The sequence below is a fragment of the Hyla sarda genome, chromosome 8 (genome assembly GCF_029499605.1).
Source record: "Hyla sarda isolate aHylSar1 chromosome 8, aHylSar1.hap1, whole genome shotgun sequence".
NCBI classification, from domain to species: Eukaryota; Metazoa; Chordata; class Amphibia; order Anura; family Hylidae; genus Hyla; species Hyla sarda.
This window is the reverse complement of record NC_079196.1, coordinates 118,114,516-118,128,934: the sequence shown is the minus strand read 5'-3', so window position 1 is coordinate 118,128,934 and position 14,419 is coordinate 118,114,516. Positions and strand designations below refer to the sequence as shown.

The 14,419-nt window shown below is 42.7% G+C and overlaps 1 protein-coding gene and 4 pseudogenes across 1 annotated transcript; all 5 read right to left on the bottom strand.

Moving 5' to 3' along the window:
• Window positions 1-233: 233 nt before the first annotated feature.
• On the bottom strand, window positions 234-499 carry LOC130285796 (U2 spliceosomal RNA; annotated as a pseudogene).
• A 1,464-nt stretch (window positions 500-1,963) lies between these two features.
• Window positions 1,964-2,229, bottom strand: LOC130289951 (U2 spliceosomal RNA; annotated as a pseudogene).
• Window positions 2,230-3,670: 1,441 nt separating this feature from the next.
• Window positions 3,671-3,936, bottom strand: LOC130288360 (U2 spliceosomal RNA; annotated as a pseudogene).
• A 1,452-nt stretch (window positions 3,937-5,388) lies between these two features.
• On the bottom strand, window positions 5,389-5,653 carry LOC130288467 (U2 spliceosomal RNA; annotated as a pseudogene).
• A 1,367-nt stretch (window positions 5,654-7,020) lies between these two features.
• On the bottom strand, window positions 7,021-9,666 carry LOC130285294 (zinc finger MYM-type protein 1-like). Its single transcript, XM_056536650.1, has 2 exons — window positions 9,339-9,666; window positions 7,021-9,281 (listed from the first exon to the last, which is right to left on the bottom strand). Exons 1-2 carry the CDS (start codon window positions 9,664-9,666, stop codon window positions 7,021-7,023), a joined length of 2,589 nt encoding a protein of 862 aa, XP_056392625.1.
• Window positions 9,667-14,419: the final 4,753 nt, after the last annotated feature.

Below are 14,419 nucleotides of genomic sequence, written 5' to 3'. Positions count from 1 at the left end.
ACAGCTACCTGTCATGTCATGTCAAACCTGCACAGGTGTGCTAGATTATTATTATTTAGTTTTATTTTATTTTTTTACACCAATCAGTGTGCAAACATGGTCATTAAAACGCTAAATGAATAGACGTTCATAAACCAGTCAGTGCAACTCATCATTTTGGTCTCCAATTCTCAAACTCAAATTCTCACCCACGGAGGATTAAATGAGAATCTTTCTTGTTTAACACTGGAATGGGGTGGTGCACTGTTCACTACCCGAAGATACTGCCACATCGGGTCAATGCATGGGGCGACAGAAGCAAGCTTCCAAATCAGCTCCCTTTCTCAAAAATCCATTTAATTTATGGTCCCCAGATAGGGAACGTATGTATCAGTATGTGCTCACAAGTCACCCAAGTGCAAGTATTCACACAAAAAAAAAAACGTGCCTCAGGATGCGATCTGTCGCAAGATCCTTTCTTTTTTTACACTTGATCTAAGCCAAAAGGCCTAGAGGGGATAACCGGGAAAGGGGTGGACCCAACCATGTCCCCTTCATGAGCACTCACATTACTCATGGGAATGGAAGGAAGGCTGGCAGCCAACCAGCCTCCCATACACTTTCTGGGTGGGTGGCAGTCAGCCACCCATACATACATACAGCACAGGCTAAACCCACATCATCACTTAAAAAAAGGACAGGCGACCATTGCACTCTGATGGAGCATTTAGCAATGCAATCCATAGCCTGGCTTTTGCCTGAACCCCCATCACTCCTCCTCTTGCATATAAGACAATCTTTCAGATCTGCATATGAAAACAACACGCCTACCTTTGTTGCACATAGCTGCCTGCCTGTCTCTAGTTACCCCACTGGCTGTAGCTGCGTCCCTTCCGACATGGAATAACACCAACTGTAACGATAAACTGAAAATTAACAGTATAAACCTGCATCATTTTGGACTCTGGTATTTGCTGAATCCGGGTGACCTGACAATCGATGGTGGTGCCGCTGGTGATTCTGGCCTTCTTGGAATCTGTTGGGCCTATGTGTTAGCTCACACATCACTTGGGTATCCATGGTAACTACCACAACATGGTCATCTGCAGTTTACATCTAGCCCGTGGCATTGAATGGCATTTTAAAAGTGCTAAGGGTCCTGGTGCAATAATCCTCCCATGAGGATCAGCCTCAACGGCTTTGTAGATTGCACTCATGTCAGCAACTCCATATACATTTTTTTTTCTTCATGCTTCTTTCTTCATCCTTTTTTCTTTCTGTCATTCAGACTTTCATTCATTCGATCTCTCTCACTCACTTGCTTTAACTCATTTGTTCTCACTCACTCACTCACTCACTCAATCACTCACTCACTCATTCACTCTCACTCACTCTCACTCTCTCACTCACTCGCTCATTAAGTCAGTCTCTCTCTCTCTTTTTCTTTTTATATATATTTTTTTACGTCTTCTTCTTCTTCTTCTTCTTCTTCAGACCCTGTCATAGCACTAATGCCTTTCCAATACCACCAGCAGATGGAGACACTCCATTGCAACATTGGTTGTGAGCAGCAGTTTCTAAAAACAAATGCCTCATGGCGGATTTCCCATCCATCAATGGATGGCAAATTTTGTTTTTATCATTCACTGACCACAGAAACCAATGCATGGTCAAGCAACAGCAATGACACACCCTTGTGTATAGGCATGAGACCCTCATGTCATTTAACAGGATTCAGCACCACCCACAAGACAGCTACCTGTCATGTCATGTCAAACCTGCACAGGTGTGCTAGATTATTATTATTTAGTTTTATTTTATTTTTTTACACCAATCAGTGTGCAAACATGGTCATTAAAACGCTAAATGAATAGACGTTCATAAACCAGTCAGTGCAACTCATCATTTTGGTCTCCAATTCTCAAACTCAAATTCTCACCCACGGAGGATTAAATGAGAATCTTTCTTGTTTAACACTGGAATGGGGTGGTGCACTGTTCACTACCCGAAGATACTGCCACATCGGGTCAATGCATAGGGCGACAGAAGCAAGCTTCCAAATCAGCTCCCTTTCTCAAAAATCCATTTAATTTATGGTCCCCAGATAGGGAACGTATGTATCAGTATGTGCTCACAAGTCACCCAAGTGCAAGTATTCACACAAAAAAAAAATGTGCCTCAGGATGCGATCTGTCGCAAGATCCTTTCTTTTTTTTACACTTGATCTAAGCCAAAAGATCAAGAGGGGATAATTGGGAAAGGGGTGGACCCAACCATGTCCCCTTCATGAGCACTCACATTACTCATAGGAATGGAAGGAAGGCTGGCAGCCAACCAGCCTCCCATACACTTTCTGGGTGGGTGGCAGTCAGCCACCCATACATACATACAGCACAGGCTAAACCCACATCATCACTTAAAAAAAGGACAGGCGACCATTGCACTCTGATGGAGCATTTAGCAATGCAATCCATAGCCTGGCTTTTGCCTGAACCCCCATCACTCCTCCTCTTGCATATAAGACAATATTTCAGATCTGCATATGACAACAACACGCCTACCTTTGTTGCACATAGCTGCCTGCCTGTCTCTAGTTACCCCACTGGCTGTAGCTGCGTCCCTTCCGACATGGAATAACACCAACTGTAACGATAAACTGAAAATTAACAGTATAAACCTGCATCATTTTGGACTCTGGTATTTGCTGAATCCGGGTGACCTGACAATCGATGGTGGTGCCGCTGGTGATTCTGGCCTTCTTGGAATCTGTTGGGCCTATGTGTTAGCTCACACATCACTTGGGTATCCATGGTAACTACCACAACATGGTCATCTGCAGTTTACATCTAGCCCGTGGCATTGAATGGCATTTTAAAAGTGCTAAGGGTCCTGGTGCAATAATCCTCCCATGAGGATCAGCCTCAACGGCTTTGTAGATTGCACTCATGTCAGCAACTCCATATACATTTTTTTTTCTTCATGCTTCTTTCTTCATCCTTTTTTCTTTCTGTCATTCAGACTTTCATTCATTCGATCTCTCTCACTCACTTGCTTTAACTCATTTGTTCTCACTCACTCACTCATTCACTCTCACTCACTCTCACTCTCTCACTCACTCGCTCACTAAGTCAGTCTCTCTCTCTCTCTCTTTTTCTTTTTATATATATTTTTTTCCGTCTTCTTCTTCTTCTTCTTCTTCAGACCCTGTCATAGCACTAATGCCTTTCCAATACCACCAGCAGATGGAGACACTCCATTGCAACATTGGTTGTGAGCAGCAGTTTCTAAAAACAAATGCCTCATGGCGGATTTCCCATCCATCAATGGATGGTAAATTTTGTTTTTATCATTCACTGACCACAGAAACCAATGCATGGTCAAGCAACAGCAATGACACACCCTTGTGTATAGGCATGAGACCCTCATGTCATTTAACAGGATTCAGCACCACCCACAAGACAGCTACCTGTCATGTCATGTCAAACCTGCACAGGTGTGCTAGATTATTATTAATTAGTTTTATTTTATTTTTTTACACCAATCAGTGTGCAAACATGGTCATTAAAACGCTAAATGAATAGACGTTCATAAACCAGTCAGTGCAACTCATCATTTTGGTCTCCAATTCTCAAACTCAAATTCTCACCCACGGAGGATTAAATGAGAATCTTTCTTGTTTAACACTGGAATGGGGTGGTGCACTGTTCACTACCCGAAGATACTGCCACATCGGGTCAATGCATAGGGCGACAGAAGCAAGCTTCCAAATCAGCTCCCTTTCTCAAAAATCCATTTAATTTATGGTCCCCAGATAGGGAACGTATGTATCAGTATGTGCTCACAAGTCACCCAAGTGCAAGTATTCACACAAAAAAAAAAACGTGCCTCAGGATGCGATCTGTCGCAAGATCCTTTCTTTTTTTACACTTGATCTAAGCCAAAAGGCCTAGAGGGGATAACCGGGAAAGGGGTGGACCCAACCATGTCCCCTTCATGAGCACTCACATTACTCATGGGAATGGAAGGAAGGCTGGCAGCCAACCAGCCTCCCATACACTTTCTGGGTGGGTGGCAGTCAGCCACCCATACATACATACAGCACAGGCTAAACCCACATCATCACTTAAAAAAAGGACAGGCGACCATTGCACTCTGATGGAGCATTTAGCAATGCAATCCATAGCCTGGCTTTTGCCTGAACCCCCATCACTCCTCCTCTTGCATATAAGACAATATTTCAGATCTGCATATGAAAACAACACGCCTACCTTTGTTGCACATAGCTGCCTGCCTGTCTCTAGTTACCCCACTGGCTGTAGCTGCGTCCCTTCCGACATGGAATAACACCAACTGTAACGATAAACTGAAAATTAACAGTATAAACCTGCATCATTTTGGACTCTGGTATTTGCTGAATCCGGGTGACCTGACAATCGATGGTGGTGCCGCTGGTGATTCTGGCCTTCTTGGAATCTGTTGGGCCTATGTGTTAGCTCACACATCACTTGGGTATCCATGGTAACTACCACAACATGGTCATCTGCAGTTTACATCTAGCCCGTGGCATTGAATGGCATTTTAAAAGTGCTAAGGGTCCTGGTGCAATAATCCTCCCATGAGGATCAGCCTCAACGGCTTTGTAGATTGCACTCATGTCAGCAACTCCATATACATTTTTTTTTCTTCATGCTTCTTTCTTCATCCTTTTTTCTTTCTGTCATTCAGACTTTCATTCATTCGATCTCTCTCACTCACTTGCTTTAACTCATTTGTTCTCACTCACTCACTCACTCACTCACTCAATCACTCACTCACTCTCACTCTCTCACTCACTCGCTCACTAAGTCAGTCTCTCTCTCTCTCTCTCTTTTTCTTTTTATATATATTTTTTTCCGTCTTCTTCTTCTTCTTCTTCTTCAGACCCTGTCATAGCACTAATGCCTTTCCAATACCACCAGCAGATGGAGACACTCCATTGCAACATTGGTTGTGAGCAGCAGTTTCTAAAAACAAATGCCTCATGGCGGATTTCCCATCCATCAATGGATGGTAAATTTTGTTTTTATCATTCACTGACCACAGAAACCAATGCATGGTCAAGCAACAGCAATGACACACCCTTGTGTATAGGCATGAGACCCTCATGTCATTTAACAGGATTCAGCACCACCCACAAGACAGCTACCTGTCATGTCATGTCAAACCTGCACAGGTGTGCTAGATTATTATTATTTAGTTTTATTTTATTTTTTACACCAATCAGTGTGCAAACATGGTCATTAAAACGCTAAATGAATAGACGTTCATAAACCAGTCAGTGCAACTCATCATTTTGGTCTCCAATTCTCAAACTCAAATTCTCACCCACGGAGGATTAAATGAGAATCTTTCTTGTTTAACACTGGAATGGGGTGGTGCACTGTTCACTACCCGAAGATACTGCCACATCGGGTCAATGCATAGGGCGACAGAAGCAAGCTTCCAAATCAGCACCCTTTCTCAAAAATCCATTTAATTTATGGTCCCCAGATAGGGAACGTATGTATCAGTATGTGCTCACAAGTCACCCAAGTGCAAGTATTCACACAAAAAAAAAACGTGCCTCAGGATGCGATCTGTCGCAAGATCCTTTCTTTTTTTACACTTGATCTAAGCCAAAAGGCCTAGAGGGGATAACCGGGAAAGGGGTGGACCCAACCATGTCCCCTTCATGAGCACTCACATTACTCATAGGAATGGAAGGAAGGCTGGCAGCCAACCAGCCTCCCATACACTTTCTGGGTGGGTGGCAGTCAGCCACCCATACATACATACAGCACAGGCTAAACCCACATCATCACTTAAAAAAAGGACAGGCGACCATTGCACTCTGATGGAGCATTTAGCAATGCAATCCATAGCCTGGCTTTTGCCTGAACCCCCATCACTCCTCCTCTTGCATATAAGACAATAGTTCAGATCTGCATATGAAAACAACACGCCTACCTTTGTTGCACATAGCTGCCTGCCTGTCTCTAGTTACCCCACTGGCTGTAGCTGCGTCCCTTCCGACATGGAATAACACCAACTGTAACGATAAACTGAAAATTAACAGTATAAACCTGCATCATTTTGGACTCTGGTATTTGCTGAATCCGGGTGACCTGACAATCGATGGTGGTGCCGCTGGTGATTCTGGCCTTCTTGGAATCTGTTGGGCCTATGTGTTAGCTCACACATCACTTGGGTATCCATGGTAACTACCACAACATGGTCATCTGCAGTTTACATCTAGCCCGTGGCATTGAATGGCATTGTAAAAGTGCTAAGGGTCCTGGTGCAATAATCCTCCCATGAGGATCAGCCTCAACGGCTTTGTAGATTGCACTCATGTCAGCAACTCCATATACATTTTTTTTTCTTCATGCTTCTTTCTTCATCCTTTTTTCTTTCTGTCATTCAGACTTTCATTCATTCGATCTCTCTCACTCACTTGCTTTAACTCATTTGTTCTCACTCACTCACTCACTCACTCACTCAATCACTCACTCACTCTCACTCACTCTCACTCTCTCACTCTCTCACTCACTCGCTCACTCGCTCACTAAGTCAGTCTCTCTCTCTCTCTCTCTTTTTCTTTTTATATATATATTTTTCCGTCTTCTTCTTCTTCTTCTTCTTCTTCTTCTTCAGACCCTGTCATAGCACTAATGCCTTTCCAATACCACCAGCAGATGGAGACACTCCATTCAGTGGCGTTGCTAGGGCTGGTGTCACCCGGTGCGGTAGAAAATGGTGTCACCCCAACGCCATCCCCCCGAAGCAATGGTTTTTTAAGCCATATAACAAGAAATATGTTGAAAGAAATCAAAGTTAAATCTTTAAAAAAAATAATGTTTATTTTAAATTCAATCTTTACTAAATAAATAAATAAAACATTTTTGCAACACTAAATTTAACAGGAGGAAAAAAATATAAAATTAAATAACACAAAATTTAACAGGAACAAATAATAAATAAATAATACCAAATTAAAAAAGAACAAATAAAAGTGCACTTAAATCAGAATTTAGCTTTTCTGGCTTTCAAAGCCGCAAAACTGTTAATAACTTCATCAAAATCAATGGTTTGCACTAATTCGCTTTCAACTGACAAAAGTGCAAGATCGGAAAGCCTAGACTGTCCCATTGTAGATCTTAGGTAATTTTTGATAAGTTTAAGCTTTGAAAAGCTCCTCTCGCACGAAGCCACAGATACACAGATTGTGAGAAATAATTTCAGACAAAGTGAGAGGTGTGGGAGAGATTCAATAAAATCCCATTCCGCTATAAAGGTCAAAACTTGTAAAGCTGTCCAATCTGTGACTTCTTCTAGGTCCAACTTTGCTGCTGTAAGGTGTCTTCTCAACCTTGGTATCTCCAGTACCAGCTCACTCTCTGATACCTCATCATAGAAATTGGTCAGTTTTGGAATAGACACCTTTAATTCTTCTTCAGTAGCAGATATGAGACTCTTTGCTTGAACAGCCTCAAACATGCCTGCTACTTCCATGATGGCCCTTAATCTGGTCTGGAGTTCCGAATGAAAGCGATCAATGCACTCAAGCATCGCCCTCTTATTTTCTTCTTGGAGACTTATGCTTCCAGAATCTCTTGCCAGTTCCCCTGCCATCCTCTTCTTGAACCTGGCTCTTCTCTCTACTGCAATTCCATGTTCTTCAGCTTTTAAAAGTGCCTGCTGAATTGCATTTTCGACTAGGTGACTGCGCTCTTCACACAGAAAAAGTCTTAGTGTCTCAAGCTTTGTCACCACTTTATCGAGACTTAAGCCCTTAGTCTGCAAGTACTGCTGTGCATCATCAACCTCCCTCAGTACATCAGACCAGAAGTGCAGGTAGCAAAGAAAAGTAAAGTCACAGACCGCAGGTAGAAGACCTTGTGCTGCTCCTCTTGTTTCCAGATTTTCACACGGTTCACAAAGTGCTTCAAGTACCAATACAAACATGTCAAATTTTTCTTTTACTGGCTTAACTGCAGCATGATGAGCACTCCAGCGTGTTGTGGACAGTCTTTTTACTGACACTCCAGTATGCTCAATTAACACATCCCATCGATGGGTGGAAGCAGCAAAAAAAGTAAACATTGTCTGCAGAGTTCCAAAAAAGGTCACACAAGATGCATTTTCAGCAAAAGAGTGCTGACCACACAAATTAAGGGAATGGTCCACACATCCATTAAAAATAGCCTTCCTGTTTTTTTCATTCAGAATGGATTGTACACCTCCATGGATTCCAGCCATAGTAGCAGCATTATCATAACCCTGAGAGCGGCACATCATTATGTCTAGGCCATCACTTTCAAGTTTTTTAAGAATGTCTGAACTGAGGGCAGCAGCTTTTTTCCCTTTTAAAGGGAAAAATCCTAAAAATACTTCTTTCACCTCAACTTTCCTGTTGGTCATGTGTACATATCTGATCACTTCAGACATCTGATCAGTATGTGAAACATCAGGTGTGCTGTCAAACATGATTCCAAAGTACAATGCAGACTTTATGTCCGTTACAATCTTCTCCTTCAAATGATTTGCCAGGACACTTATAAATTCATTCTGAGTTTGTGGCGAAAGATAGGAGACAGACACATTAAGGTGACAGGTGTGCTGCTTTAACCTAATTAGGTGTTCTTTCAGTACTGGATCATACTTGGAAAGCATCTCAACCATCTCAAGAAAGTTCCCTTTATTCAATGAAGACTCATCTTCCTTGTGGCCACGAAATGCCAGATTCTGCTTGGCAAGAAACAATGTTATGTCAAGCAATCTGTGCAAAATGTCCCTCCACTTTTTCTTATCGGTCTCCATCATAGAAATAGTTTGGGCATCAATGGTTTCTTGCAGCCGCAGTCCTGCTGCCAAAGTTTTCCACTTTTCTAAGCAGTGTAAGTGCTCTTCGGATGTCTCATGATGATATACTTTTGGGCTCAGTTTCCACCACTTCTGAAACCCAGTGACAAATTTAGATGTTGTATCTGTAGTACAGATTGCAAAGAGTCGGCAGCAAAAGCAGTATAAATTCCTACTGACAGGTGAGTAAACCATCCATGTCCTCAGAATTTTCTCTCCGTTTGGCATGACCTTATAAAACCATCCTTTTGAAAGTTGACGCACTTCTCCCTTTGCAGCAGCTTTTGCATCAGGCCTTTTTGTGACACTAAAAGGACCATCTTTGTTCTGGAAAGAAGCACTTCCTCTTTTCACAATTTCTACCCGAAAATGATCTGGAACCGGTATCTCCCAGAAGGACACATCAGATAAAATTTGCAGATCTTTCTCCTTTACTGCACTCATCTCTTTCATAGTATAAGGACTATGGCTTGAGTCACTTTCAGCACTCTCTTCTGCTTCAGATTCTGTCATTTCCATTCCTTGCTGTTCTGCTTGAAGTTCTTCTATTTCCCCTCCTTGCTCTTGTTCAGATTCTGCCATTTCCACTTCTTGCTCCTCTGGCGAAAGCTTTCGCAAAAAAGCATCAGAAGACTCAGCTTGATCAATTGGCGTCGTGTCTTTTGATGAACCCTGGCCATCATCTGGTCTTTTGACATATTTAAGCATGGATCCAGCAAGAGTTTTGATTGATTCAATTTTTGCCTCCTTTGCTTTCCTTTGCTGGTATCCACTTGGCCTCTTTGACTTATGCACTCCATGTGGCATGGTGGAATATTCCCTTCAGACTTTGCTTTATGAAACTCAATCGGGAAAAAAAGAGGACACAATGAAAACATATAATTTGTTTCTTGCGCTTATCATATGTTGCTAATTGTATGGATAGACTGGTTTTCCCAGTGTGTAATTTCTCATTAGTTGGATGCCTCTGTATTATATGGCAAACAGGCCATAAAAATACATGTGTCCCATGGTTTAAGCTTTTATGTAAACCACCCACTTTATGGCATCACCATGCAACGTTTGTTGTGGTAAAACTGGAAAGGTCATTGTATACATTTTTGATTGGGTGACTAAAATAATAGATGGCCGAGGTGCAGTAGACATCGCATATCTAGATTTTAGTAAGGCTTTTGACACTGTCCCATATAGAAGACTTATCAATAAACTACAGTCATTGAGCTTGGACTCCCATATTGTTGAATGGATTAGATAGTGGTTGAGGGACAGACAACAGAGGGTTGTAGTCAATGGAGAATATTCAGAACAAGGTCTTGTTACCAGTGGGGTACATCAGGGATCGGTACTGGGACCCATTTTGTTTAATATCTTCATAAGTGATATTGTAAAAGGCCTTGATGCTTTTGGTCTTTTTGCTGATGACACAAAGATATGTAACAGGGTTGATGTTCCTTGAGGGATCCGCCAAATGGAAAAGGATTTAGGAAAACTAGAAGAATGGTTCGAACTCTGCCAACTTAAATTTAATGTGGTTAAGTTTCCAAATAATGCAACTTACGCGTAAAAACCCTCGGGCAGAATATAGAATATTTGAAAGAGTCCTGACCTCAGTATCTGAGGAAAGGGATTTATTTCAGAAGACTTAAAAGGTAGGAAGACAATGTAATAGAGCAGCAGGAAATGCTAGCAGAATGCTTGGATGTTTAGGGAGAGGTATAAGCAGTAGAAAGAAGAAATTGCTTATGGGTGTATAGGGAGAGGTATAAGCAGTAGAAAGAAGAAATTTCTCATGGGTGTATAGGCAGAGGTATAAGCAGTAGAAAAAGAGAAGTGCTCATGGGTGTATAGGGAGATATATTAGCCTTAGAGAGGGAAGTGCTCATGCCGCTGTACAAAACACTAGTGAGACCTCACTTGGATTATTGTGCGCTGTACAATATATATTTTTAAATCAATAATTAGGTCATTGGTTGATTTTAAATAACTGGGTTTTCTGTGTGATCTACATATTAAAAACACACAATTGTCAAGTAAGGGAAAAGTAAGGGGAATACGTTTTTACCATGTAAAACAACAGCTCCCAGTATGACCTAAGCAGTGCTAAGGTTATGCTGTGAGTTGTTATTTTATCCATCATCACTGCAGACTCCAGCTCTGATAGGACATAGTGAGGATAATACACCATGTTATCAGTGATTACAGGTGACATCTTCTCTATAGTGAGGAGAATACACAATGATTTCAGTGACTACAGGTGACGTCTTCTCTATAGTGAGGAGAATACACAATAATATCAGTGATTACAGGTGACGTCTTCTCTATAGTGAGGAGAATACACAATGATTTCAGTGACTACAGGTGACGTCTTCTCTATAGTGAGGAGAATACACAATAATATCAGTGATTACAGGTGACGTCTTCTCTATAGTGAGGAGAATACACAATGATATCAGTGACTACAGGTGACGTCTTCTCTATAGTGAGGAGAATACACAATGATATCAGTGATTACAGATGAGGTCTTCTCTATAGTGAGGAGAATACACAATGATATCAGTGACTACAGGTGACGTCTTCACTATAGTGAGGAGAATACACAATAATAGCAGTGATTACAGGTGACATCTTCTCTATAGTTTTTCCTTATCTAATTCAGTTAGTACATACCACCGGGACTTGTTCCAGCTAAATTTTTCACTCTGTAGAACCTAGATTGCTCCTCATTGTGTCGGCGGATTCTGAGCCTCTATGTGAAAACAATAATTAATATAACTCAACCAGACACTGTATCCTCTAAATACTGCTACACGCTGTACCCTATGAATATAATACCGCAACATACTATAGCCCACAAAAAAAACCTTCCACCATATATATATATATATATATATATATATATATATATATATATATATATACACACACACACACACGCACACCATACAATATACACTATGGTTTCTGAATGCAAAACAACCTATGCCCCACAAATAAATTATACACTATTGCTCCCATATATTATATATTGTGCCTTGTGCCCTCCATGGTCACCCACCCCCATCCCAATCATCCTTAACCCCCCAATCACCCTCTCGTGTCAATTTCATCATCACCCTCCAACCCTCACAATACTGTGCCTCCTCATGTCAGCCTCATCATCATGATTGGGATAGTTTAGCAAAAGCTGGAGGCTCCTTGTTGGGGAACACACTGACATTTTCTTCTCATTTCAGATATGTGTATGCTGAGGATAACTATGGTTTTGGTGGACTACGTTGATAACTAGCGTTTTTTATTTTTTATTTAAAGGAGTATTCCAGAGCAATTGTTTTATCTCCCCCTGTGCCCAGGCTGCAAAGTATTCAAAACAAACTTGGACTCACCTGCCTACGCTCCCCCATTGCTCCAATATCGCCGTCCCGTTCTCCGGTCCCTGTCTCTACCTCTTCCTGTGGGTCATGACTCACGCTGTGCTCAGCGTATCACCGGCCACAGCAATGTCCTGCTGCAGCCGGTGATACGCTGAGCACAGCGTGAGTCATGACCCACAGGAAGAGGTAGAGACAGGGACCAGAGAACGGGACGGCGATATTGGAGCAATGGGGGAGCGTAGGCAGGTGAGTCCAAGTTTGTTTTGTATACTTTTGCAGCCCGGGCACCAGGGACGAGCACAGACATTTTGGGGGGCAGGGGCTGAACAGAAAAAAAAGGGCACATCTCATAATAATTTATATAAATGCCCATATAACAGTGGTGTCCAAACTGTGGCCCTCCAGATGTTTCAAAACTACAACTCCCAGCATGCCCGGACAGCCGTTGTCTGTCTGGGCATGCTGAAAGTTGTAGTTTAGCAACAGCTGGAGACACACTGTTTGGGAAACACTGACCTATACTACATAGTCCAACATGCTGGGAGTTGTGGTTTTACAACAGCTGGAGGCCCCCTGGTTGGGAAACACTTACCATTACTATATACTACTATATAGTCCAACATACTGGGAGTTGTAGTTTTACAACAGCTGGAGTCTGGACACCCCTGCCATATAATGATCACAGACAACTCAGCATTGCCCAGGGAACTTGTAGGAGAGATATCCAAAGGGCCGCAGGGCTCAAGCCCCCTTTCTAGTCAACCTGTGCCCGTCCCAGCTGAGCACAGGGGAGATGAAAGAATTACTCCGGAGTATTCCTTTAAATGAAATGTTAATAAGGGCTGTGGGAGTGTTTTTTTGTAATAAAATGTATTTTTCTGTGTGTTGTGTGTGTTTTTTTTTTTTTTTACTTTTCCGGCTAGCCCAAAAACCAGCTAGCGCTAATCTCCAATTATTACCCAGGTACCCACTGCCCCAGGGGTGCTGGGAAAAGCCGGTACCAACAGGCTCGGAGCATCAAATATGGCACTCCTGTGCCTAGGCGGTAACAAGCTGGAATTATTTAGGCTGGGGAGGGCCAGTAACAATGGTCCTAGCCCACCCTGGTAACATCAGGCTGTTGATGTTTTGTTAATATGGTGCTGAGAATAAAAAGACGGGACGACACACTTTTTATTTTTTTTTAAATTAATAAAAACATGGGTGGTTCCCCTTTTCATTCTCAGCCAGATACCAGCGAAACATCAACAGCCTGACGTTACCAGGGTGGGCTAGGACCATTGTTACTGGCCCTCCCCAGCCTAAATAATGCCAGCCTGTTACCGCCTAGACACAGGAGCGCCGTATCTGATGCTCCGGGCCTGTTGGTACCAGCTCTTCCTGGCACCCCTGGGGCAGTGGGTACCGGGGTAAAAATTGGGGGTTAGCGCTAGCTGGTTTTGGGACTAATGCCAAGCCCGGCTTAGTAATGGATTCTGTCTATAAGACGGCTTCCACTACTAAGCCTGTAAAGTAAATATAAAAAAACACACACACACACAACATGGAAAAAAATATTTTATTACAAAAAATGCAGTCATTGTTACCAATTTTAGAACATTTTTTTTAGAAACGCTGGTCATCGACATAGGTCATCAACATGGATGATTGGGGTGGTACTGCCGGGAGGATGAACGTGCCGATGTATGATGGGGGTGCTACTGCCAGGGCGGAGGCCAGTAGCACCCTCATCATCCATCAGCAGGATCATCCTCCTGACAGTAGCACCCCCATCATCCATCAGCAGGATAATCCTCCTGCCAGTAGCACCCTCATCATCCATCAGTAGGATCATCCTCCTGGCTGTAGCACCCTCATCATCCATCAGTAGGATCATCCTCCTGGCAGTAGCACCACTACCATCCAGGAGGATGGTGCTGCCGATGGATAATGGGGTTCTACTGGAAGGAGGATTATCCTGCTGATGGATGATGGGGGTGATACTGGCAGGAGGATGATCCTGATGATGGGGGTGCAGCACCCCTATCATACATCAGTAGCACCTTCATCATACATAAGGAGGATCACCCTCCTGCCAGTGGCACCCCCCATCATCCAGGATGATGGGGGTGCAGCATCCCCATCATACATCAGTAGCACCCTCATCATACATCAGCAGGATAATCCTCCTGGCAGTTGCGCCCCTATCA

What these genes read in the sequence shown, in the direction of transcription:
- LOC130285294 (XM_056536650.1), bottom strand. Translation starts at nt 9,666, where the DNA reads ATGCCACATGGAGTGCATAAGTCAAAGAGGCCAAGTGGATACCAGCAA. An exon ending in AGCAGAAGAGAGTGCTGAAA is followed by an intron (nt 9,282 to 9,338) that starts GTGACTCAAGCC and finishes TAAAGGAGAAAG; the next exon opens with ATCTGCAAATTTTATCTGAT.